The 23,679-nt window shown below is 41.6% G+C and overlaps 1 protein-coding gene across 5 annotated transcripts in view; it reads left to right on the forward strand.

Annotated features, from left to right (window-relative positions):
• Positions 1 to 23,679, forward strand: part of il1rapl1b (interleukin 1 receptor accessory protein-like 1b) — a 309,636-nt gene that overhangs the window by 4,502 nt on the left and 281,455 nt on the right. For 4 of the 5 annotated variants that reach the window (XM_058382342.1, XM_058382344.1, XM_058382343.1 and 1 more), the window contains exon 2: positions 18,601 to 18,701. The exons of the other annotated variant lie outside the window; for it this stretch is intronic. In XM_058382342.1, the coding sequence (XP_058238325.1) occupies positions 18,620 to 18,701 (82 nt within the window). In that variant the 5' untranslated portion in view covers positions 18,601 to 18,619. The remainder of the gene's footprint in view (positions 1 to 18,600; positions 18,702 to 23,679) is intronic. 5 annotated transcript variants of the gene reach the window in all.

Below are 23,679 nucleotides of genomic sequence, written 5' to 3' on the forward strand. Positions count from 1 at the left end.
TTGTTTTACTTAATGGGAAACATTTACACTTACAATCCAAGTGTAAAAAGTGTGCATTTAGAACAAAATAAAATAATCAAATGCAAAGACTATAACATATTACAAGGACTCTACAACAGTATGACAGTTGTTCCTGTGTAACACAGTCTGTGTTTCTAGTTTATCTTACAAGACAATACTTCAGGTAACAGTAATAAATGATTTAGTTTAGATCTCAACTGAGCTGTGGTGCTTAGGTGCAGTTGTTATTGTGAAAGGAGTTTTATCTTTAGATTTAATCCAAGTGTAAATTGCATCATTTTGCCTCACCAAGAGTGTAAAGACTGTAAAATTTCAGCATTTCCTTTAAATGAGAATTAAACCCAGAGTACAACAGAGTACCAGAAAAGCAATTTTAAACAATGCAAATAGCAGGGTAAGAGCCCCTCAAGAGATTACTCTGGGAGTTGAATTCCTCCTTGGTCAACCTATAGGGCAAGCAGCTAGATGATCAGTATGACAAGCATGAAAGTCTGTGTATCACATGAGGTCCAGGAAATCCTAAGCAAGAAATGAGCACCATTCTTCTGGATCATACCCCTCCAAGTCAATCTAAATATTGGAGTAATTGTTTCTGCAAGGAAAATCTTTGGGGTTTGTGTTCCCTGCTGCATTCGTGGTGTGGTAAAATCTACTGTCAGGTACCATAGACAGATTATCCAAATTTTAATAAATATAAATGTAATAAAAAATCAGGTTTGGGGTCAGTTGATCTGCAGCAGGGCAGACTAGGTAAAACCCAGATGCAAATACTATAACATTGGCTTAGAATCACAACTTATTTGTGAAGATATGGTGTGTGTGTGTGTGTGTTGGAGTGAACTTAGATGTTTGAACCTGATAATCTCTTTGGGTTTTTAGGACTTTTTTTCAAATGAACCACAAATTACAGTCAATTTACAATGTTTGGATAATATATCTGCAAAAATCTAATCGGTTAACAAAATTACTTTACTGGCAGAGGGATACAGTAAGAACCAGTTTGCTTCCATCCATTTCAAAGACAGCGATTAATAAGAACTGCAGACATTGCAGACATTGGAGTCAAGCTGCAGACATTGGGGACAACAAAGCCACAGCCTGGCAGAGGGCGAAAACAACTCTCCATTGACCAGGATGGCTGCCAACTCATTCGAATCCCACTCAACAAGTAATGAAGGATGACAGCAACTGACCTACAAAAATAATAGCAAACGGTAGCTGGGGTGAAGTGCATGGCGAGGACAGTTTGAAACATGCTCCTAGAGCCAGGGCTGAAGTCATGCAAAGCTAGAACAAAGCCCTTCATCAATGAGAAGAAAAGAAGTGCCCGGCTGAGGTTTGCAAAAGACCATAAGGATTGGACTATAGAGGATTAGTGCCATCTTCTCTGTTGAGTCCAATTTTTCAGCTTTGCCCAACAGCTGGTCGTTTTATGCTTAGACAGAGAGACCTAGAAGCCACAGTGTCTTGTACCCACTGAGAAATTTTTGGTGGAGGATTTGTGATGATCTGGGCTTCAGCAAGGCTGGAATCTGGCACATTTGTCTTTGTGAAGGGTGCATGAGTCAAGCCAACTACAGGGTTGTCCTAGAAGAAAACTTGCTTCCTTCTTCTTTGACAATGTTCACAAACTCACAGCCAGGTCAATCGAGCCAGGTCAATCAAGGTGTGGATGGAGGATCACCACATCAAGACTCATGACCAGCCTAATCTCCTCTTCTTACAAGCCTCTGGAATGGAAGAAGAAGATCAAGAGGAAGATGGATGGTCACAAGCCATCAAACAAAGCTGAGCTTGAATTTTTGCACCAGGAGTGGCATAGTCACCAAACAGCAATGTGAAAGATTGGCAAAGAAGCATGCAAAGAAGCATGAAAGCAGTGATTGAAAACCAGGGTTATGCCACCATATAACATTAGGTGCGTTTACATGGACACTTGTAATCCGATCGTAACAGGACTAGAAGCACAATCAGATTAAAAAAGTGTCATGTAAACACGTCAATCGGGTGGAATTTGCCACATCCGATTAAAATTTCAATCGGATGGTAAGGGGTGGTTTAAACCATTTTTAGTTCGATCAAGAGGACATGTAAACACTTAATCGGATGGGATATGTTCCTGGAAAGTTCTGTGCATGTGCAATGACGCAAGAATGACGTATGACGTACGGATGTTGTCGTAGGTAAAATGGCGGGCGCTAAGCAAAACTGGTCTGTGGTCGGCGGTAATCCTTTTTTCGTGGACTGTGCATATGTCAAATGATCTAATCCGATTCTAATCAAGTGTCATATAAACGCGCATACAATCTGATTACTTTATACCACGTTCATGTAAACACTGCGATCGGTCAATCTTATTGAATTCAGCCCGATCTGATTAAAAAGTGTCCATGTAAACGCACCTATTGATTTTTGCACCTTTCCAAAGTTAAAAAATTAGTTATCGCTTTTGTTATTATACAAAGTCGTCATTTTCTGCAAATGAATGCTCTAAAAGGCAATCTTGGAATTTGGGAGAATTTGTATGTTTGTCTCTCCTTTAGAAATGAAGATTTGCATGTGTGTGTTTAAGTAGATTTTCTCTCTCTCTCTCTCTCTCTCTCTCTCTCTCTGTGAGTGCGTGTGTGTGTTGATGTGTGCATATGTGCGTTTTTGTGATTTTGAAGTGTGTTCTCGAAGTGTGAGGAATGGGCCTTCACTCCAACTTCTCATAAAAATCTAAATGTTGATAACTTAGAATAGCAGCATGACCATCAATTTATCATTGCCGCCAATAAAAAGAAAAGAAAGGACAGGGATTAGAAGGGAGGATGGTACTAGGTATATAGAGATAAGGCTAGATAAATGCAGAGGAGGGGAAAATTATACAGTGTATCCCATGGGGCCAACTGCATACCTCTCTCTTCAACATTTTATTCTTCCCCCTTTCTCTGATACATACTGTTACTGGGTAGTTTTTAGATTAATGCAATGGATAGAAGGTGTAGGGAGAGCAAGAGAAAAGAAAAGAGGGCATCCAACACAATCTACATACAGTAACAAGTCAAGCAAAAAGCTTTTCCTCCTCACCTGTTGAAGCTATAGTTTTAAGAATAAAATAATTTTAAACAATTATTACATATAAAGTTAAAAGCCACAACAGATTCAGTGTTTTGCTACACTAAAAATCAATTGAGGTCTTCAGTCTGCTCAAGCTCACAGGTAAGATTATTCTATGAAGAAACTCAGTGGCGGGCCTTGCATTTCAAACCTAGGCCTTCACTGGTGTTCTTCCTGAATTAATCCACCTCTATACCATCATTATGACGCCACCATGGGCGTTGCTAGGCCATTTTCTAGTCAGCCCTCCTAAAATTCTGCGATTCTCCATAAACTGTACACAAATTTGTGATCACCTTAGTCCCCTTTAAATTTCATATGAAAACGGCGGCAGACTTTGGCTCCTCCCCATCTTTCGGCGCGTTCTTCAATCCACAGAGCGAGGATCAGAGGACAAGTGTGTGTGTGTGTGTGTGTGTGTCTGTGCGTGATCAGGAAGACTCGTATTTGGGTTGTTCAGTACTCAAATGTTATACACATCTATGCAATACAGTGGAATGCTGCTGTTAGTCAAACCTTTATTTTATTTATTTATTTATTTTACTATTATACCCTCATTGGGGGCTAAGCCCCCCTTAAATGAAAATTCTAGAATCGCCCCTGGACGCCACGGCAATAGATACTAATCAACCGTTAAATAACAAAGTAAAAAAGAAATTAGGCTACAGTATTTCACACCTCACAAGGAATAGTCAATTTTATTACAGTTACTTTTCTCAAAAAAGACATTCTTGATGACGTATGCAGCAAACTGCAAATCTCCGAGACGCAGCGAATATACACTACCAGTCAAAAGTTTGGACACACCTTTTAATTCAATGTTTTTTGTTTAGGGATTTATTTTATACATTCTAGAACAATACTGGAGATTTCAAAACTATGAAATAACACACATGGACTTAAGTAAATCCATATGTAATGACAACAAAAAAGTCAGTTGTTATTTTAAGACAAGAAGGTCAGGTGTTCTGGAATAGTTCTTGCAAGAACAGAATTGTTTTACAAAGTTCAGCATTGTTTTACAATGTAGAAAGAAATGAACATCAGGAAAGACCATGGAATTAGAAGGTGTGTCCAAACTTTTGACTGGTAGTGTAGAAACAATGTATATGTGCGGTTCGCTGCCTCTACTCCAACTATCCAAACAAAGCACGGGAAATTGCTGTCGTAATCATATGCCTGCTAGATGGCCCCAGTGACACCAACTCGAAATCTGACTGGTTAAGGTAACAATTTCATTGCCACTTATGCTACGGGCGCCTGCACTATTGATTCTGAAGTCCTTAAGGCAGATTTTCACTCTGGCGACTCATGATGTCAGCCACTGGCTGAAATATGACTGGATAAATATTCTTATCATAAATATACACTTGCAGCGCAACCAAGAGAAAAGCTCTGAAATCAGAATCAGAAAAAGTTTCATTGCCAGGTACAGCAAAGGGTCAGCAAGGAGCACTTTACAGTACTAGGAATTTGTCTTGGTGTCAGGTGCAAACATATACACAGCTAAATAATTTAAATAAATACTGTATAAGGTGACTTAGTAGGTGACTTTTCTATTGACTAATTAGTGCAATAGAAAAATGTAAAAAGTGAAAGTGACTGTAACATATATACAGATGTGGGGTATGTACACAATGTAGAATGAGAAGTATTGTGTAAAAAAGTGTGAGTTTAAATGAACAGTACTGCAATTTAGAATGTGGAAGTGAGTGTCCGGGTTGGGGGGGTCATCTGGGGGTAGGTGAGGCACTGTTCAGCAGGCTGACTGCAGTGGGGAAGAAACTGTTCTTGTGGTATGAGGTCCTGGTCCTGATGGACCGGAGCCTCTTGCCAGAGGGGAGGGACTGAAAAAGTTCGTTTCCGGGATGAGAGGGGTCGGCTGCGATCTTGGCTGCACGTCTCTGGGTCCTGGAGAGGTACAGCTCCTGGAGAGATGGAAGACTGCAGCCGATCACCTTCTCAGTAGAGAATAGACTATTGGGAATAATTTAGTGTACATGCATGGAAAAATAGATTAAATATATTAAAATGCATGTCAGTGATTCATATTACTGCTGTTTAGGCCAGCAGAGAAGGCCTTGCTAGCCCTGACAGCCCACCACTGAAGACACTAGAGGCTTCCAAAATACAGTTTAAATGCAGATTCAAAGGGCTCTAAACGATCCCAGCTGAGGAAGAAGGGTCTTATCTAGGAAAATGATTGGCCACAAAAGCTTGTCTAGCGCTACTCTGGGATGCATGTCTGCAACGCTATGCACTATGTAATTGCGTAGAAAGGTCACGGGTGACGTAGGCGGAACTACAGACCCAGTGTTTACAAAGCGAACATGCAAAGACCAAGGACGTGCAAATAAGTCAAATGCTCTTTACTAACAAAAAGGCATAACAAGAATGTGTGGGTTGGTTGATATCCAGATGCAGAGCGAGCAAGCTTCAATCTCTAAGGATTTTGTAAAGGAAATATGTGAGAAGTCACATTATTTCCAAGCGGACATAATCTTTTAGGTTTAAAACGATTTCCACATCCAGGGTACACACATGAATGGACCATTTTAAACAAAAAACTGACACAAAGACATACAACTACAGACCCATTGTTTACAAAGCAAACGTGCAAACCCCAAGGAAGGTCAAAGGCTCATTACTAACAAAAACGTACATTTAAATTTCCACGTGTCATGTCATTCCACATGCAACAACTTCGGAGCAGTTTTCTTTCTCTACACTAGTAAACACTGGGTCTGTAGTTCTGCCTATGTCATGCACAACCTTCAGACGCGATTTCGTAGTATGTATTTTTGTTCTGAAAGTAAACTTCTCTTTTAACTCTCTCTCTCTCTCTCTCTCTCTCTCTCTGTGTGTGTGTGTGTTGTGTGCATATGTGTATGCCCTTTCTCCCTGTACACGTTATTTAAAATTGTAATCAACAAATATATCATCATTGTGCAGCAATGCACATGAATGCTATCAAATTATCTTTACACCAACATGGAAAAAGAGAAGAAACATTTTCTTGTTACACTTTAGGTGAATGGTTTTGTAATTACAACAGGCCATTTGGTATGTCCAAATTAGGGTTAGTAATGAAGGTTTTGTGGTGTTCTACATCCAGTCCATTGTAGCAAATGACACCTTTATGACTCTTTGGAAAAACTATTTAGCAAAGCACCTACTATAGCACCCCATCTTGTTGTTTTATTGTATTGTATAATCACACAAAACAATGTGAGTTACAAACTGAGGGGCTTTTAAACATGTACTTTGGACATAATGAAGGAGTATTCTGAAATCTTTCAAACAAAAATTCTTATTAGAATTTTAATTAGAAATTAAACAGCAAATATGCAGGTATATAATCTCAAAGTGCATAATCAAGTGTTCAACTTGCCAAAACAAGTGTGATGTTTCTTTTATATAAACACAGCTGAAACAAAAAAAATTTATTACTGTTAAAGGTAATTATGTTTTGTTTACTTTTCCAACAAGTCATAGTCACAAATCCAGAGGTGCAAGTAAGATATTGAACAAGAGCTGCAAATACAGCTCATAATCACTGCAGCATCCCTCCGCATATATAATTCAAGCAAACAGCCATCTTGAGCTTTCACTTATTTGCCATCAGTGTGCTTCTAAAAAAGTACATCAAGTCTTTGCTTTTATTTATCAGAGCCTAAATTAAAATCGTGTAGTCCACAACATCTTCTATTAACAAACCAATAACTTCACTTGATAACAAAAAAACATACAATATATTTCAATATGTGGTCTTTTTTGTGAATTTCAGAAATCTGATGGGGAAAAATTAGTACGCTTATAATTCTGTAACATTTAGAACAACCTTTAGGGACAATAACTTGAAGTTTTATTAGGACTGTCATGTATTTATGCTTAGAGGATGCAAGTGCAGCTGAGCAGTTTATTAGGAACAAACTGAGCCGTTTATCAGAAACAGATCAAAGACAAGCAGAGGCAAAAATAGAGAATTACTTAAGTCACAAACAGAAACAAGAGAAAAGAACAATAGGCTTATGACAGACACTGAAGAAACTGGACAAATACTTTGTGTTGATGCAACGAAAGGACATGGTAGGACATGAATCAAAACATATGTGGCGATGTAAATAAACACAGAACAATGCTGAAGTGAGTGGTATAATGCTGCAGCATGCTGTGTATCTTGCATGGTATGTTGATTTGCTCCATGATCCCACTGTGGCCAAGCTTAAGCTGCTGGTAGATCTTGTGGTTAATGTTCAGCAGAGGGTGCTTATCCACCTCCTCCACCTGAGACAATATGGTCCCTAGCCTAGCCTTCTGTTTGATGTGTCAGTCTGTGAGTGATCCATTACAGAGTGGAGCTTTCAACTGGATAAAAGCTTTTAGGCATGGCTCAGTCCACTGGACTGGATCTGACACTCTTATTTTAGATAGATCAATCATCAGGCTGGTGACATCCGAAATAATTAGATAAATCAACAATAATAGCCAACTAGGCACAGAGACTGTTTCACCTCCTTTTTGGTTTTGGGCAGCCCATGGCTCAAGTGGAAGCCTAGATACCCAATTGCACACTTCTTTGGGTTTATTGTGAGACCCACCTATCTCAACAATCACAGAACAGTCAAATTCTGAAAACTGACCTATCTCAAGTGCAAACAGAACTAGCCTGAACTGTTGACTTTGGGAACCAGGACCACTGGACTGGACCAGTCAGTGGTCACTGTGGAACCTGTGGGTCACTGTGGGACTCCTTGGTTACCCTCATATCAAGCATAGCCATGAGCTCTACCTTTTTTTGTTCTCAAGCAAATGGCAGCTGTTTACTCTCACCCCTGGAAGATAAGATTTAGATGTGGGTGTGGATGATGAAGAGTGGGCTGAAGAGCTGCTGGAGGTAGTTACATGCGGGATTTTCAGACTTGGCTAATGAGGTGTCGAAGTCGTGGAAAATCCTGTATTCCACTTACTTATTTACCCCAGCTTCTTTAATTAACTGTCATAGGCATCAGTGAGCAGTGGTGTAAAGTAACTAAGTAAAATTACTTCGTTACAGTACTTAAGTATTTTTTGAGAGTTTTTGTACTTTACTTGAGTTTTTATATTTGTCAACTTTTACTTCACTACTTTTTTGAAACAAATTCTATACTTTTACTCCGATACATTTTCTGTTCGGCATTTTCATTATGTGTCCACATGAAAACGTGTCCACATGAAAACGCAAAACACCCTGTTAAATGCTGTCAGAAGCATGCCTAGCCAATCAGAAGCCTAGAAAAAACGTTATTACCGGTTCCGGTAGTTTAACAAGAATGGCATGTTGCTTGACAGCGATGCCTTTGACATGTGAAAATTTCATTGTAGAATGTAGAAGTCTGACCAGGTCTCGTCCAAAACCGCCATCGCTGTGTGCTTTGTCGGAGTTTTGTATGCAGCAGCAGTGAGCTCCGTATTACATTCCGGCCCCTCTGTTCATGACCGTAATGTGTGAGTAACTGCGCGTGTATGTGCACGCATGTAAAAAGTCCAGTAAACAACGTTAACAAAGTCAGTAGTTTACGTAAGTCTGCTATTGCACAAAATATCTTCATAAGCAAAGCTGAAGTCAAATCAAGGAGACCGGCACACAGACAATGATGTCAATTCGTCAAAATCTCTGTTTCCCCTGTCCACACCACTGAAAACATTTTGGAAAATCTTCACTTTGGCAGGAGTTTTCCAAAAGCTCTGTTTTCAATGACCATAATGTTCCCATAATGTCAAGCCCTGATGCAGCGTTGAGTTCCCTCAAAGAACTACACTAAGTTACGTATGTAATCTGGTTCCCTGAGAGTGTAACGAGATGCTGCATTGCTTGCCACATGCCACATGCCTCTACTCATGCTTCCATCAGACAGTTAGAAGCTGTGATGTTCTTGCTGCTGTGCTTTGCTTTGTCACTTGACCATCTTGAGCCAATAGATCAGCATGTTTTCACACAAATATTCATATAAGTTCTAAAACCAGATAAACTACCTAATTGAAAAACCTAATTGACACAAAAATATTATATTTTTTCAATTCATGTACTGAGCATCATCTAACATTAAATATCTTTTGTTCAAAAAACTTATTTGAGCCTTTAGGAGTATAAGATAATTTAAAGATGTAATTAAAGTCAGGTGATTCAATCAAAACAATGGCAATCAGGCATGTTTAGAAGGCCCTGCAATGCTTCAAGAACAGAAACTTGGGTCTTCACTATCAAAGTCTGGTCTTCACAGGTTTATGGAAGTGTGCCATGCCTAGATTAATGAAGATTGCTAAAGAGCTTAGGAAATTACTTAATGATGCTCACTAGGCTGGAAAAAGTTCTAAAACCATTTTTAAAGAAGTTGGTCTCCATCGATTCAATGTGCACAGATGATGTAAAAATGGAGGAAATTCAGCACCATTGATAATCTCCTAAGGAGTGGTCATCTGGCAAAAACATTTAAGGCCACTCTTGCATTGAGAAATGTCAATGTTTATGAGTCTGACACTCCTGAAGAAGAAGAAGGGCAAAGACTGAAAGGCTTGTTAAAATTACTAATGACCTTTCTTCTTAGTCTTGGGCCAAATTGTGATGGCTAGATGCAGATCAAAGATCAAAGCATCTCCAAAACTGCAGCTCTTGTGGGATGTTCCTGATCTATGGTTAGTGTCTATCAAGGTGGTCAATAACTATCAAAAGTGGTCCAAGGAAGGAACAGTGGTGAACCAGCGACAGGGCATGGGTGGCCAAGGCTCACTGATGCACGTGGGGAGCGAAGGCTGGCCTGTGTGATCCCATCCAACAGATGAGCTACTGTTGCTCCAATTGCTGAAGAACTTAATGCTGGTTCTGTTAGAAAGGTGTCAGAATACACAGTGCATCACAGTTTGTTGCGTATGGGGCTGCATAGGTGTATAAAAAATACAAACACACACACACATACATATGTATATATGTATATATATATATATATATATATATATATACACACACATATATATATATATATATATACATATACACACACACATATATATATATATATATATATATATATATATATATGTATGTGTGTGTGTGTGTTTGTATTTTTATACACTGATCAGTTATAACATTATGACCATCTGCCTAATATTGTGTTGGTCCCCCTTTTGCTGTCTATCTATCTATCTATCTATCTATCTATCTATCTATCTATCTATCTATCTATCTATCATTTTCATTGTTAGGCAGATGGCATTCACGTTTACAAAACGACACAGTACAAACTAGTAGTACAAACAACTTCAAGCCCCCTGTCCTCACTACTGTCTTTGGGACATCACAATTTGGATGCCTAATAACTTTCTAAAAATCAAAGGCAATAAAGGTGAAGTCCAGACTTTCCAAAACTCCCCTTTCACTGTTACCATTGATGGTAACAGCATGGTTCACTTTTCCTCCCATACAAAGAGCCTTGGAGTCATATTTTATAGCTAACTTTTTTTTTTCGGTCCTCAGACCAATAACAACCCATACTGCTATCTACCTAGGCAATAATGCTAGATTTTGCCCTTCCTTTTTTCATCACAGCACACATGTTCTTATTCATGCCTTTGAATCCTAACATCCCAACTCATGTATATTATATCTGGTACTGTAAACAAAGTTTCAGATACTTGTTCTTCAAGTTATTTAATATTGGATAATTGTGCCCCATTGTGCACTATCATGTTTTTGCATCATTCATTTGATCAAACTAAAATGAATGACAAAATGAGTAACAAAATTACTTTTAAATGCCTATACAATTATAAACACCATACTGTAAACACATTAATTATATTGTCCCAGAATATTGGGAAGAGAAGGGAAGGAACTGCACATGATCTAAAGAAATACCAGCAGGATGAATTCTGAAGTAAATATAGCTATATTATCTTCTCAGAGTCAGAAATTGACAGTTAAAATAAGCATCTAGGCATAACATTATAACACCACATTCTTTCACACTTTACATATTTATACCCTTCTTCTAAAATATAAGTGTGAATCATTCCTATACAGAGGCTGATAAACAAGTTTTAGAACAATGATCACCTGGGGTTCAGCACAATATGAAAAGCTCTTCTGTGTTGGTTCTCATAGACTTTCCACTGGCATGCAAATGTAACCCTGTAGACAGAATTTCATAAATAATTGTCTTGGATGGGAGATTTCTACACAGAAACAACTGAGCACTGGGCATTGGTACTGCTCCAACCAGTGGGCTAATTTGGCTTGGCTATGGTCCTCCTGACCATTATTAAATAAGCTCTTTCTCTGAAACATCATGCTGTTGGCTTATAGCATTAGCTCTAGCTGTTCTATACCAATGTAACTTGTGAGGCTTTTATATTTGGCCATGCCATTGTATATGATTCCAATAGTCAATCTGGGATCTGAATGAATAACATTTGGAAAAAAAACATTTATCCTACTCAAACTTTATAATTTGGGTAATGGGAATGGGCTATAATAAAATTATACTGCAGCCAGCCACAAGAGGGCCTCATAGACATTTTGTCTTCACTCCATGTTACCATGCTTACCATAGATGCAGTCTTTGGTTTTAATCCATTGTGTTTCCACCTCTGCTTTTTTCTCCAGAGTATGATTTGTATATATTTTGACATTCAGTATATTTTGTGCATCTTGTAGTGTAATTTTAGTGATATTCACAACACATGGTTAGACAGAAGGTTGATGGAATAATCAAATTAATCATTGGCTGTTGTCGTATGCTATGCACATTTTTTTTAATGGACAGTTTAGCCAATCATTCATCTTTCATTGCATTTGTAACATGTGGATGTACACACTAAGTAGAATGTTTGTGTCTATTTGCTGTACAATTTATGTATTTATCAACTGAGATGTTGTTGTGGTCCTGTGGTTGCTCCTTGTTCTGTACCGCCTTAGCAGAGCATCCTATATTTGATTTTGGCACAGGTTTTATTCTGGGTGCCCTTTCTGACAGGCCAACTCCGAGAGCCCTCAGTGGCAGGCTCAGTTCCATTCTTGGAAATCAAGCCCGTGGATTAGATTAGATTAGAAGGCAACGAAATACAGTATATAAGTATATAACAATAAATAATTTGCATATATAAACAATATACAAAAATATATAAATAATTTGCATATATAAACAGTATACAGTAGGAGGTAAATGCAATGAGTAAATGCAATGAGTGCAAATGAGCAAATGATTATAGTAAATGCAATGAGTGCAAATGAGCAAATGATTATAGTGGTGCAATAAAGAAGGTATTGTATACCATGATAATAATTAAATATGTAAACAGTATACAGAGGAGTTATGTACAATGAGTGCAATGATTTAGATGTATGCAATGAGGAAGATATTGTATACTAAGATAAATAATTTGTATATGTAAACTGTACACAGAAAGGATTATATACAGAAAAGGTTATATACACTGATAATAATGTGCTCAGTCATGTGTGTGTGATCGGGTGGAGTCAGAGTTCAGCAAAGAAACATCTGTGGGGGAAAAGCTGTTCCTAAACCTGCTAGTGTTACAACCAGACTCGGAGGCAGAGAGAAAATCCAAACAGCAACTTTAATGAGGGAAGCAGGCAGAAGGCAAAACTCAGGCAGCAGGTAAACGTGAACGAAACTAAGCCAGCACATGAAACAGAAAGCCTAAACGTAGGAATCGTGAACTTAACAGACTCAATACTCGCCATCGTCCCTGACGAGTGGGCGCTTTAAATAGGTGCTGGGAAATTAGGTGCAGGTGACGCAATTACAGCTCAGGTGACTGTGATCGCGGTAGTATGGCTGGGACCGGCATGCCTGTGACAGTACCCCCCCCCCACGGGCGTCTCCAGACGTCTGGGAACGGCGACGGGGGCGGCCGCGGCCTCTGGGAACGGGACGGTTGGGGTGGCGTTGGTGGAACTCGTGGACCAGTGACGGGTTGAGGAAGTCGTCGCGGTCCACCCAGGATCTTTCCTCTAGTCCGTACCCCTCCCAGTCGACCAGGTATTGCAAATGGCCGCCTCGACGCCGGGAATTTAGGATTTCCTGGACCTGGTAGACGGGGTCGTCCGCATCGACCTCGGGCGGTGACGACACCTCGGGTTCTGTGGAAGGAGGGAGAACAGGGTTAGTGAACGGTTTTAATAAAGAAACGTGGAAGGATGGTGAGATCCGGTAGCTCCTTGGGAGATCAAGTTCATAGGTCACTTCGTTGATGGGCCACCGGCTGGTGAAGTGGCCGATGTAACGCGGACTGAGCTTTTTGCACGCGAGCCAGAGGCAGATGTCCCGTGTGGAGAGCCAGACTTGATCGCCTGCCTGGTATTGGGGAGCGTTGCGCCGCCGTACGTCTGCCTGGTGTTTTTGTCTGCGCCCCACGCGGCGCAGGTGGACATGTGCTGTTTCCCAGACCCTCTCACTCTCTCGGAACCAGTGGTCAATCGCTGGGACTTCCGATGGTTCTCCTGACCATGGGAAGAGTGGTGGCTGGAAGCCCAGCACGCACTGGAACAGAGTGAGCCCAGTGGCTTCTTGGCGGAGTGAGTTCTGTGCGTACTCGGCCCATGGGAGGTATCGGCTCCAATCATGTTGGCGGTCGTGGCAATAGGCTCTGAGGTAGCGTGTGACCTCCTGGACTTTGCGTTCAGTCTGTCCATTCGTTTGCAGGTGATACCCTGACGATAGGCTTACTGATACCCCCAGTTCCGTGAAGAAGGCGCGCCACACGGGAGATGAACTGGGGACATCTATCAGATACGATATCCTCAGGGAAGTGGCGGAAGACCTGCTGAAAGAGGGCCTCCACGGTCTCCAGAGCAGTGGGCAAGCCCTTGAGGGGTATCAGTTTGCATGCCTTCGAGAATCGATCCACTACGACGAGGATCGTAGTAAAGCCGTGGGACGTGGGCAGGTTGGTGGCAAAGTCGATCCCTATGTGGGACCACGGCCGTAGAGGGATCGGTAGGGGCAGGAGCTTGCCCTCTGGCAGACGGCGTGGAGTTGAGATCACTGCGCAGATTGGGCATCCTTTCACGAATTGCCCGACGTCGCGAGCCATGCTGGGCCACCAATATCTGTCCTTGAGGAGTGAGAGGGTTCGCTGCCTGCCCGGATGTCCAGAGCCCAGAGAGCAGTGTACGGTGTCCAGAAGGGTTAAGCGCTGAGCGGTGGGAACGTAGATTTTCCCCTCTGGACCGCCCGACGGAGCAGGTTCGGTTGTGGAGGAAGCTCGGATATCTTCGTCTAGCGACCATAGGAGAGGACAGACGAAGAGGTCTGGATGGAGTGATCCGGCTCTCCACAGTACAGGCAGAGTCCCCACTGGAGCCGGTGTTGCTGCTCGCCCACGGACAGATGGTATTCGTCGGTCTGCATGGGTTCTGGCGCCGAAAATTCCTCCGGGGGTGAGGTGTAGTTCCCCTCGACGGTGACCGTGGCGAGATGTTGCGACACACTCTGGGCCTTCAGCAGGAACAGTTCGAGGCTGGAAGAGTCATCGAATATCGCCATCTGCCGTCTGATGTCGGGCCGTAAACCCCGCCGGTACGCCGCGAGTAGTGCTGATTCATTCCAGTCGCTAGAGGCCGCTAGCGTGCGGAAGCGCAGCGTGTACTCACGGATGGTGTTCTTCCCCTGCCGCAGACAAGAAACACCTTGTCGTGAATGGAGACGGCAGATGGGCTCGCGCCGAAGACTGCCTTGAAGTGGGCCAGGAAATCGGTGAGGGATGTGAACACTGGGCTCTCGGATGTCCACAACGCCTCTGCCCATCGCCTGGCTTCTCTGGATAGCAGCGAGAGGGTGAAGGCAATCTTCGCACGGTCGTCGGGGAACTGCTGGGGAACAACATCCAAATAGAGTTGACACTGCATTATGAAACCGGCGCATTCTGATACCTCACCCGAGAAGAAGGCTGGTTTGGTCACGGGACAGGCTGCGGGGACCACGGATAGTACCGCTTGCTGTAGCGCGGCTGTCAGGGCGGCCACCGGATCCGGTGCAGGAGACGGGCCGGCTTACGGCTGCTGTGGATCTGGCGTAGGAGGCACGCGAGCCTGCTGACCTTCCATCTGGCAGGTAGGACCTGGGTTAACTTTGTTTTTAGGGCGATTATTCTGTTACAACCAGACTCGGAGGCAGAGAGAAAATCCAAACAGCAACTTTAATGAGGGAAGCAGGCAGAAGGCAAAACTCAGGCAGCAGGTAAACGTGAACGAAACTAAGCCAGCACATGAAACAGAAAGCCTAAACGTAGGAATCGTGAACTTAACAGACTCAATACTCGCCATCGTCCCTGACGAGTGGGCGCTTTAAATAGGTGCCGGGAAATTAGGTGCAGGTGACGCAATTACAGCTCAGGTGACTGTGATTGCGGTAGTGTGGCTGGGACCGGCATGCCCGTGACAGCTAGTCTTGGTCCGGAGGCTCCTGTAGCGCCTCCCAGAAGGCAGGAGGGCAAAGAGTCTATTGACAGGGTGATAGAAGTCCTTTATGATTTTGCGTGCTCTGGTGAGACAACGCTTCCTGTAAATGTCCTTGATCTTAGGAAGTGGAACCCCTACAATGCGTTGGGCAGTTTTCACCACCCTCTGCAGCGCTTTCCGGGATGACACAGTGCAGTTCCCATACCAGACAGTGATACAGCTGGTCAGGATGCTCTCGATGGTGCAACGGTAGAAGTTCACCAGGATGTCTGAAGAGAGATGGTTCTTCCTCAGAGCCCTCAGGAAGAAGAGGCACTGGTGAGCCTTCTTGACCAGACTGGAGCTGTTGCTAGTCCAGGAGAGATCCTCGGAGATGTGGATACCCAGGAATTTGAAGCTAGTGACATGGTCCACCACCTCTCCATTGAGATGAATGGGTGTGTGTGTGTCACCTTTCTCCTTCCTGAAGTCCACGATGAGGTCCTTGGTCTTCGTAGTGTTGAGCAGCAGGTTGTTGCCAGCGCACCACTCAGCTAGACGTTCCACCTCCTCTCTATAAGCTGACTCATCGTTGTCTTTGATGAGTCCAATCACTGTGGTGTCATCTGCAAACTTGACAATTGTGTTGGAACTATGTACAGGCTTGCAGTCATAGGTGAAGGGAGAGTAGAGGAAAGGACTCAGCACACAGCCTTGTGGTACTCCGGTGCCAAGGAAGAGGGTGGAAGAGCACTGGCAATCTATCTGAACATGCTGGGGCCTGTTGGTCTGAAAGTCCAGGAGCCAGTTGCATAGTGATGCGTTGATGCCCAAGTCTCCAAGTTTGGTGACTAACTTGGAAGGGATGACAGTGTTAAATGCTGAACTAAAGTCCAGGAAAAGCATTCTGGCATAGGTGTCTTTATTGTCCATGTGATAGAGGACTGAGTGCAGCGCTGTGGAAACTGCGTCCTCCGTGCTCCTGTTCTGACGGTAAGCATATTGATGAGGGTCAAGGGTGGCAGGAAGACAGGTTTTGAGGTGTGCCAGGACCAGCCGCTCAAAGCACTTAGTGATGATGGGGGTGAGTGCTAATGGCCGGTAGTCATTAAGGCAGGATGCAGTGGATTTTTTTGGTATAGGCACAATGGAGGTGGTCTTAAGGCAGGTGGGCACAATAGCTTGGGCTAGAGACAGGTTGAATAAGTCTGTTAGGACCCCCGCCAGCTCCCCAGCACATGCTCTGAGGACGCGCCCGGGGATACCGTCAGGCCCTGCTGCTTTCCGTGCATTGATCCTGCTTAGTACTGCACTGACATCATTAGTGGAGAATGTTAGTGGCTGGAAGTCTGTCGATTTTTATTGCTGGTTCCAGATTATCCCTTTCAAAGCAAGCATAGAAGTTGTTTAGCTCATTGAGAAAGGAGATATCAGTAGACGGGGGTGAAGGGTTGATGGGCCTGTAGTTGCTAGGGGGTTGGAGTTGGAGAAGTGTTCTTCAATACTCAGCTTGTAGCAGTACTTGGCCATTTTAATGCCCCGCTTCAGATTGGCCCTGGCTGTACTGTAGGCCTGTGCATCACCAGATCTAAAGGCAGCGTTGCGGGCCTTCAGTAAGAGGCGAAACTCTTTGTTCATCCAAGGCTTCTGATTTGGGTACATTGTGATCTGTTTCTGGGTGGTGACGCTGTCTGTCGTGGTGTTAATATAATCCAGTATAGAGGAAGCCTTCAATATCCAAGTGGGAACCACAGGTCGCCTGAGTGGCAAACATGCTCCAGTCGGTGTGTTGAAACCGGTCCTGAAGTTCAGTGTCTGCCCCCACTGGCCACACGTTGATTGTCTTTACTGTTGGCCCCACACGTTGGATGAGTGGTAAATATGCAGGGGAGAGGAACAAAGAGAGGTGATCCGATTGTCCTAGGTGGGGGAGGGGGGTAGCCTTTGTAAACTCCATATGTTGGAATAAACATGGTCCAGGGTTTTATTTCCTCTGGTGTGGAAGGAAATGTGCTGGTGAAATCTAGGGAGCACTGTTTTTAAGCTGGAGTGGTTAAAGTCACCCGCAACAATAAAAGCAGCATCTGGATGAGTTGACTGTTGTGTGCTAATAGCTGCATGTAGTTCTTTCATTGCAAGTTTGGCATTAGCATCTGGTGGAATGTACATAGCAGTAACAATAGTTGATGTGAATTCTCTGGGCAGATAAAAGGGTCTACACTTAACCATAATAAATTCCAGGTTAGGCGAGCAGTGTCTCCTAGTGATAACAGAGTCTGTACACCAAGCTTTGTTTATATAAATGCACAGCCCTCCACCTCTGGTCTTACCGGTGTCCTTTGCTGTCTGTCTGCCCGGAAAACATAGCATTTGGCTAGCTCAATAGCGCTATCCGGAATGCCGCTAATCAACCATGTTTCTGTGAAAATCATTACGTTTGAGTCCATAATCCTCTTATTGCTGAAGGTGTGCAGTCGTAGCTCGTCCATTTTGTTGACCAGTGACTGAACATTAGCGAGGAAAATTTTTTATATATATATGTTGTATAGAAGTTGCTAAAAGTATTTTTTCTTTGAGAATGGATGTTTATATAACTTTCAAAAACATGAGAATGAATCAAAATAGAAATGCTAGATGTTGATTATATGTTGAATATTTCTCACAGTGCCCCTAACAATAGTACATAACAGCCAGATGACATATAATATTGGCCATAATAAGCCACTCATGATAAGCGGTTGTGGTGTTGTTGTTTTTTGTCTTGCTACTGTGTTTTAAAATAATGTGTTTTGTGTTATATGTGTTATGTGATATATGAATTCTGGGAATTATCTTTTATAAAGATATATACAAATTAGGAATGCAACCAGGCTGAACTTTGAACCAAGGAAATCATGTGGAATCATGGACTAGAGTTTAACATATTATTTTTTGTGGATTATTAGAGTCTGTGTATAAGGCTTTTTAAATTTTGATTGTGAGCATTTGATCCCCCTTTTTTCAAATATTGAATATTTCTTGACTTTTTCATGTATTTACAGGACATTGTCACAAAGGAAAATGAAAGGATCTATCCCTCTTCAAGTTCTCCTCTATGCTACATTAATTCGGAGCTTAAAGGTTGTATCCAAGAGAGGTTCAGGTAGGATTACATTTATTGTCTTCAACTTGATGCCAATGGTGATGCCAGTGGGGATGTCTAAATCTAGTCCCAGTTACTAATTTGTATGGTACAAATAACCTTAAAATATAATTCAAACAGGAAGAAATCCAATCAAGAAAATAAATATTAAACATGTTGTCAACTTGACACTGTTTGGAATTCCAAATTCCAAAAATGTAATATACTTGTCTACTTGTTCTTCTTGTCGTTCAAAACCCAAAAACTTAAATCCTAGTTGCAGAGGCATAAAAATATTCTAAATATAAACTTCAAAACACTTAAAAACTGGTCAGCATAAACATCAGATGCTTAAACATATATTATAGGCTAGTTTGGCTCTTGAATTTTGACTTTTTAATTTATATTTGTGATCAGTGATCAGGAAGCATAGAGACTTGATTTATTATTTGTGCTATCAGTTAAATGTAAAAATAATAATTCTTATGAACTGTTGTACAGAGGTGCTGGTGAAGGAGTGTTGCTTTGTAGTTGTAAAATCATGTATTTGCCTGCTAAAGATGCCACTTTAAATGTATGTTTTTCTCAATATTTTAAATGTTGCATTGTACTTAAAGGTCCTTAAAGGTACCAGTGTGAAAACATGAAATTATATTAGTAATCACATTATTGATAAGATAAAACAAAGATGAGCCATGCAGTGTGGTATCCTGTTCCATGTAGAGCTTGATGCTGCATAGGTTAATATTCTTCATGGTGTAAAGAAAAAAAGACTGGAGGTCATATGATGTGGCTGTGGCTTTTGATGAACAAGTATCTGTGAAATATGAAGTGTGTAAATAGAAACCTACAAGGAGAAAGGGACCCCAAGAAGGGAAGACATGTCTAAAAAATGATCCTTCAAACACACTGCATCTAAACTCATGGTCTCTGAAAAGAAATCAACTGGTACATTGGAATTATGTATTTTTGAAGGTACTTAGGAACTTGGATAGGAAAGTGTGATGGAAATACTATGAAGATGCTTTATAAAACTCCATGAAAAATTGATTGTAGTTGAATTTAGATTAAGAAAAGAAGATTTTCTGCTAATTTGATGAAGTGAACAGTACTGTGGACTATAATTCTGACACACTATGGCTGTGGTTCCTCCCAAACTCTTGATCATCAATTTTGGCTTACCCCATTGCAGTGTGTCAAATTCCTGCCAGGTTGTCACTAGAAAATCACAACTCTTAAGTGCCTTGCCCCCAACATCTGACACTGCCCCCCACCCCCCACACACATGGTGTATATAAACCTTGTGTGTCTACATCCCTCTGCACATCATTGCTATTGCCTTGTTCTGCATGGAACTTGCAATGTGTGCTGATTAATTTTGTATGACCCTATGCCTGTTGTTGAAACCTATGGTGCTTTGGATTTTTTTTATTTATGTTTTTGTAAATAGTACATTGTAAGTAGTGGTTAGTATGAAGTGGACACAGTTTATGTATAATCCATTTTGGTTAGTTACTTTACTGTATAGTTCATATAGTTAATTCACTGCATAGTATTTTGTTTATTGTTTTGGTCTGGTTGACCTTTGAATTTTAAACCACTTTGTAAGGAGAAAAGACAATTAAATACAAAGCAAACACAATCAAAGCAAAACCCACACCTTTCTTACATTGTATGTTGCAGCTTGACCTGGAGGTTCATTATGTCCATTCTGTAATGTCACCATTGTGTGACAATTTACATAACATGTCATGAGCAGAACACCATTCATTCATTTTCTGTAACCATTTTATTCTGTGGATTCAAAGCCAATTCTGGAAACACTGGGCACAAGGGTGGAAAATTATCCCCAAATGGTACACCATTCCAGTGCAGGACACCATTGACATACAAACACACACCTACACACGTACACACACACACACACTTACAGGCAATTTAGCATGGCAAATCCATGGGCAATCAGCAAGTCAAAGAACCAGAAATAATACCCATACAAACACAGGGAAAGAGGGAGCATCTGCCTGAAACTCTCAGGGCTGGGCTGGACAGTTACATGTGCCATTGACTCAATCCACACTTGCACTTTCCTCCTAAGCCTCTGGAACCAAATCTAGCAGTCCTTAAGGTTCCAGTTGAGGCCTGTAGAGTGTGCTGTCATGCTGACTTTCAAAGGTAGTGATAAGCTAATGATTCAATTCAATTCAGTTTATTTTGTATAGCGCCTTTTACAATGAACATTGTCTCAAAGCAGCGTTACAAAAGAAGAAAACAGAGAAAGGGGAGGGGAAAATGAAAAATAATAATAATAAAAAAAAACTAATTAACTAGAAATAAGAATAAATTATTAAATTCTATAATTAGACTATTTTATCCCTAATGAGCAAGCCTGTGGCAACGGTGGCAAGGAAAAACTCTGTGGCTCTGTCCATGGCTGTCTCCTGGTCCACACAGATCCATCCACAGCATCAGTGGGCACCATCAAGCAGCGAGACTCCGACCAGGGGTAGGGCAGCGGTCGCACTGGAAACTGGCAAACACTGGGAGCTCAGGAGTGGGGTGTATAGCTCGACAGAGAAGGTAGAGAGAGAAAGAGAAAGATATTAAGTTTCTGATCATGTGATGCTTAAAGACAAAGTAGAATTATGTGTAAAATGCAGGCAGGGACTCCGGCAAGACTAGCTATGACAGCATAACTAAAAGGGAGAGCCAGAAGGTCACAGACATGAAGGCTTCCCGGGACATAAAGCATCCAACCACTTCACAGTCAGCAAACCTGAGCGACTTGCGAGGGTGGTAAGATGACAGCATCCAACACATCCCAGTACACCAAACACTCTATGACCATGAACCTTCCAGATCTACTCCTTTACCTAAGAAAACTATACATTAAAAGCTTGACTAAACAAATGTGTCTTCAGCGTAGACTTAAACATTGAGACTGTGTCTGAATCCCGAACACTAATTGGAAGGCTGTTCCATAACTTTGGGGCTTTGAAAGAGAAAGCTCTGCCCCCTGCTGTAGCCTTTGCTACTTGAGGTACTACCAAGTAACCAGCACACTTTGATCGGAGTAGGTGTGGCGGATCATAAAAGACTAAAAGATCGCTCAGGTACTGCGGCGCGAGACCATTTAGTGCTTTATAGGTTAGTAAAAATATTTTATAATCAATGCGAAATTTGACTGGGAGCCAATGCAGTGTGGCTAAAATAGGAGTGATGTGTTCATATCTTCTGGTTCTGGTTAGGACTCTAGCTGCTGCATTCTGGACTAACTGGAGCTTGTGTATGCATCTACTGGAACATTCAGACAGTAAGACATTACAATAATCCAACGTAGAGAACTAATTTTTCTGCATCATGAAGCGACATGAAGCAATATTCCTAAGATGGAAGAAGGCTACCCTAGTGATATTATCTACATGAGCTTCGAATGAAAGACCAGAATTAATAATCACACCAATATCTTTTACTGCTGGACAAGATGAAACCAAAAGACCATCCACCATTACTCTGTAATCAGAAAGCTCACTTCTAACTGCCTGTGGTCCTAGTACAAGCACCTCTGTCTTGTCCGAATTAAGCAGGAGGAAGTTAGTGGCCATCCAATGTCTAATGTCCTTTACACATTCTTCTGTCTTAATAAGCTGGTGTCTCTCATCTGATTTAGTTGAAACATATAGCTGTGTGTCATCTGCATAACAGTGGAAGCTAATACCATGTTTACGAATAATTGCACCAAGGGGTAACATATATAGGGAGAAAAGCAGTGGGCCTAAGACAGAACCTTGTGGAACACCGAACATAACCTTGGTATGCATGGAGAAGTCACCATCTAGATCTACAAACTGATAACAGTCAGTCAAATAAGACCTGAGCCAGGAGAGGGCTGTTCCTTTAACACCAACAACATCTTCTAGTCTATCAAGTAGAACAGTGTGGTCAATGGTGTCAAAAGCTGCACTAAGATCGAGTAACACCAGTAGGGTGACACAACCCTAATCAGAAGCCAGTAACAGGTCATTTACCACTTTAACCAGTGCTGTCTCTGTGCTATGATGAGGCCTAAATCCTGACAGATACATTTCATAAATGTTATTTCTATGCAGGTATGAACATAACTACTATGCTACAGCCTTTTCTAGGATCTTGGAGATAAAGGGCAGGTTTGATATCGGTCTATAGTTAGACAGCTGACGGGTCGAGGTCCGGTTTTTTAATCAAGGGTTTGATAACTGCTAGCTTAAAAGATTTAGGCACATAGCCAGTGCTTAGAGAAGAATTAATTACTTTTAGAAGTGGTTCAGTAGCTACTGGTAATATCTGTTTAAGGAAAGATGTCGGTAAAGGATCTAGGATGCAGGTAGAAGATTTTGAAGAAGAAATTAGTGAAATTAGATCAGGCTCTTGAAGTGGAGTGAAGCACTCTAAGCTCTGATCAGAAATAGCTATATTATCTAAAGGATTATCTATCAAATAATATGGTTTTAAATTAATAGTCTGAATTTTTTGCCTGATATTGTCAATTTTTTCATTGAAAAAATTCATGAAATCATTGCTGCTAAATGTAGATGGTGTGCACTTTTCTACAGTGGTTTTACTCCTAGTTAGTTTTGCTACAGTGCTAAATAAAAATTTTGGATTGTTTTTGTTATCTTCGATTAGGGCAGAGAGATACTCTGATCTAGCAGCACTAAGAGAATTTTTGTATCTCAGAAGGCTTTCCTTCCACGCAATCTGGAATACTACTAATTTAGTTTGACGCCATTTACGCTCTAGTTTCCTAGCTGATTGTTTTAAAGCTCGTGTGTGGTCATTGTACCAGGGTGCTAGGTTCTTGTCTTTAATTTTTTTCCTCTTAAGTGGAGCTACAGTGTCTAGGGTGGTCCGAAATAATGACTCCAAGTAATCAGTCGCCTGGTCAAGTTCTGTAGGGTCAGAAGGTGAACCAATCATGTGTGGTAATTCTGGGAGACTATTGGTAAATCTCTCTGCAGTA

This window comes from Hemibagrus wyckioides, linkage group LG27 (genome assembly GCF_019097595.1).
Source record: "Hemibagrus wyckioides isolate EC202008001 linkage group LG27, SWU_Hwy_1.0, whole genome shotgun sequence".
In the NCBI taxonomy this organism is placed as follows: domain Eukaryota; kingdom Metazoa; phylum Chordata; class Actinopteri; order Siluriformes; family Bagridae; genus Hemibagrus; species Hemibagrus wyckioides.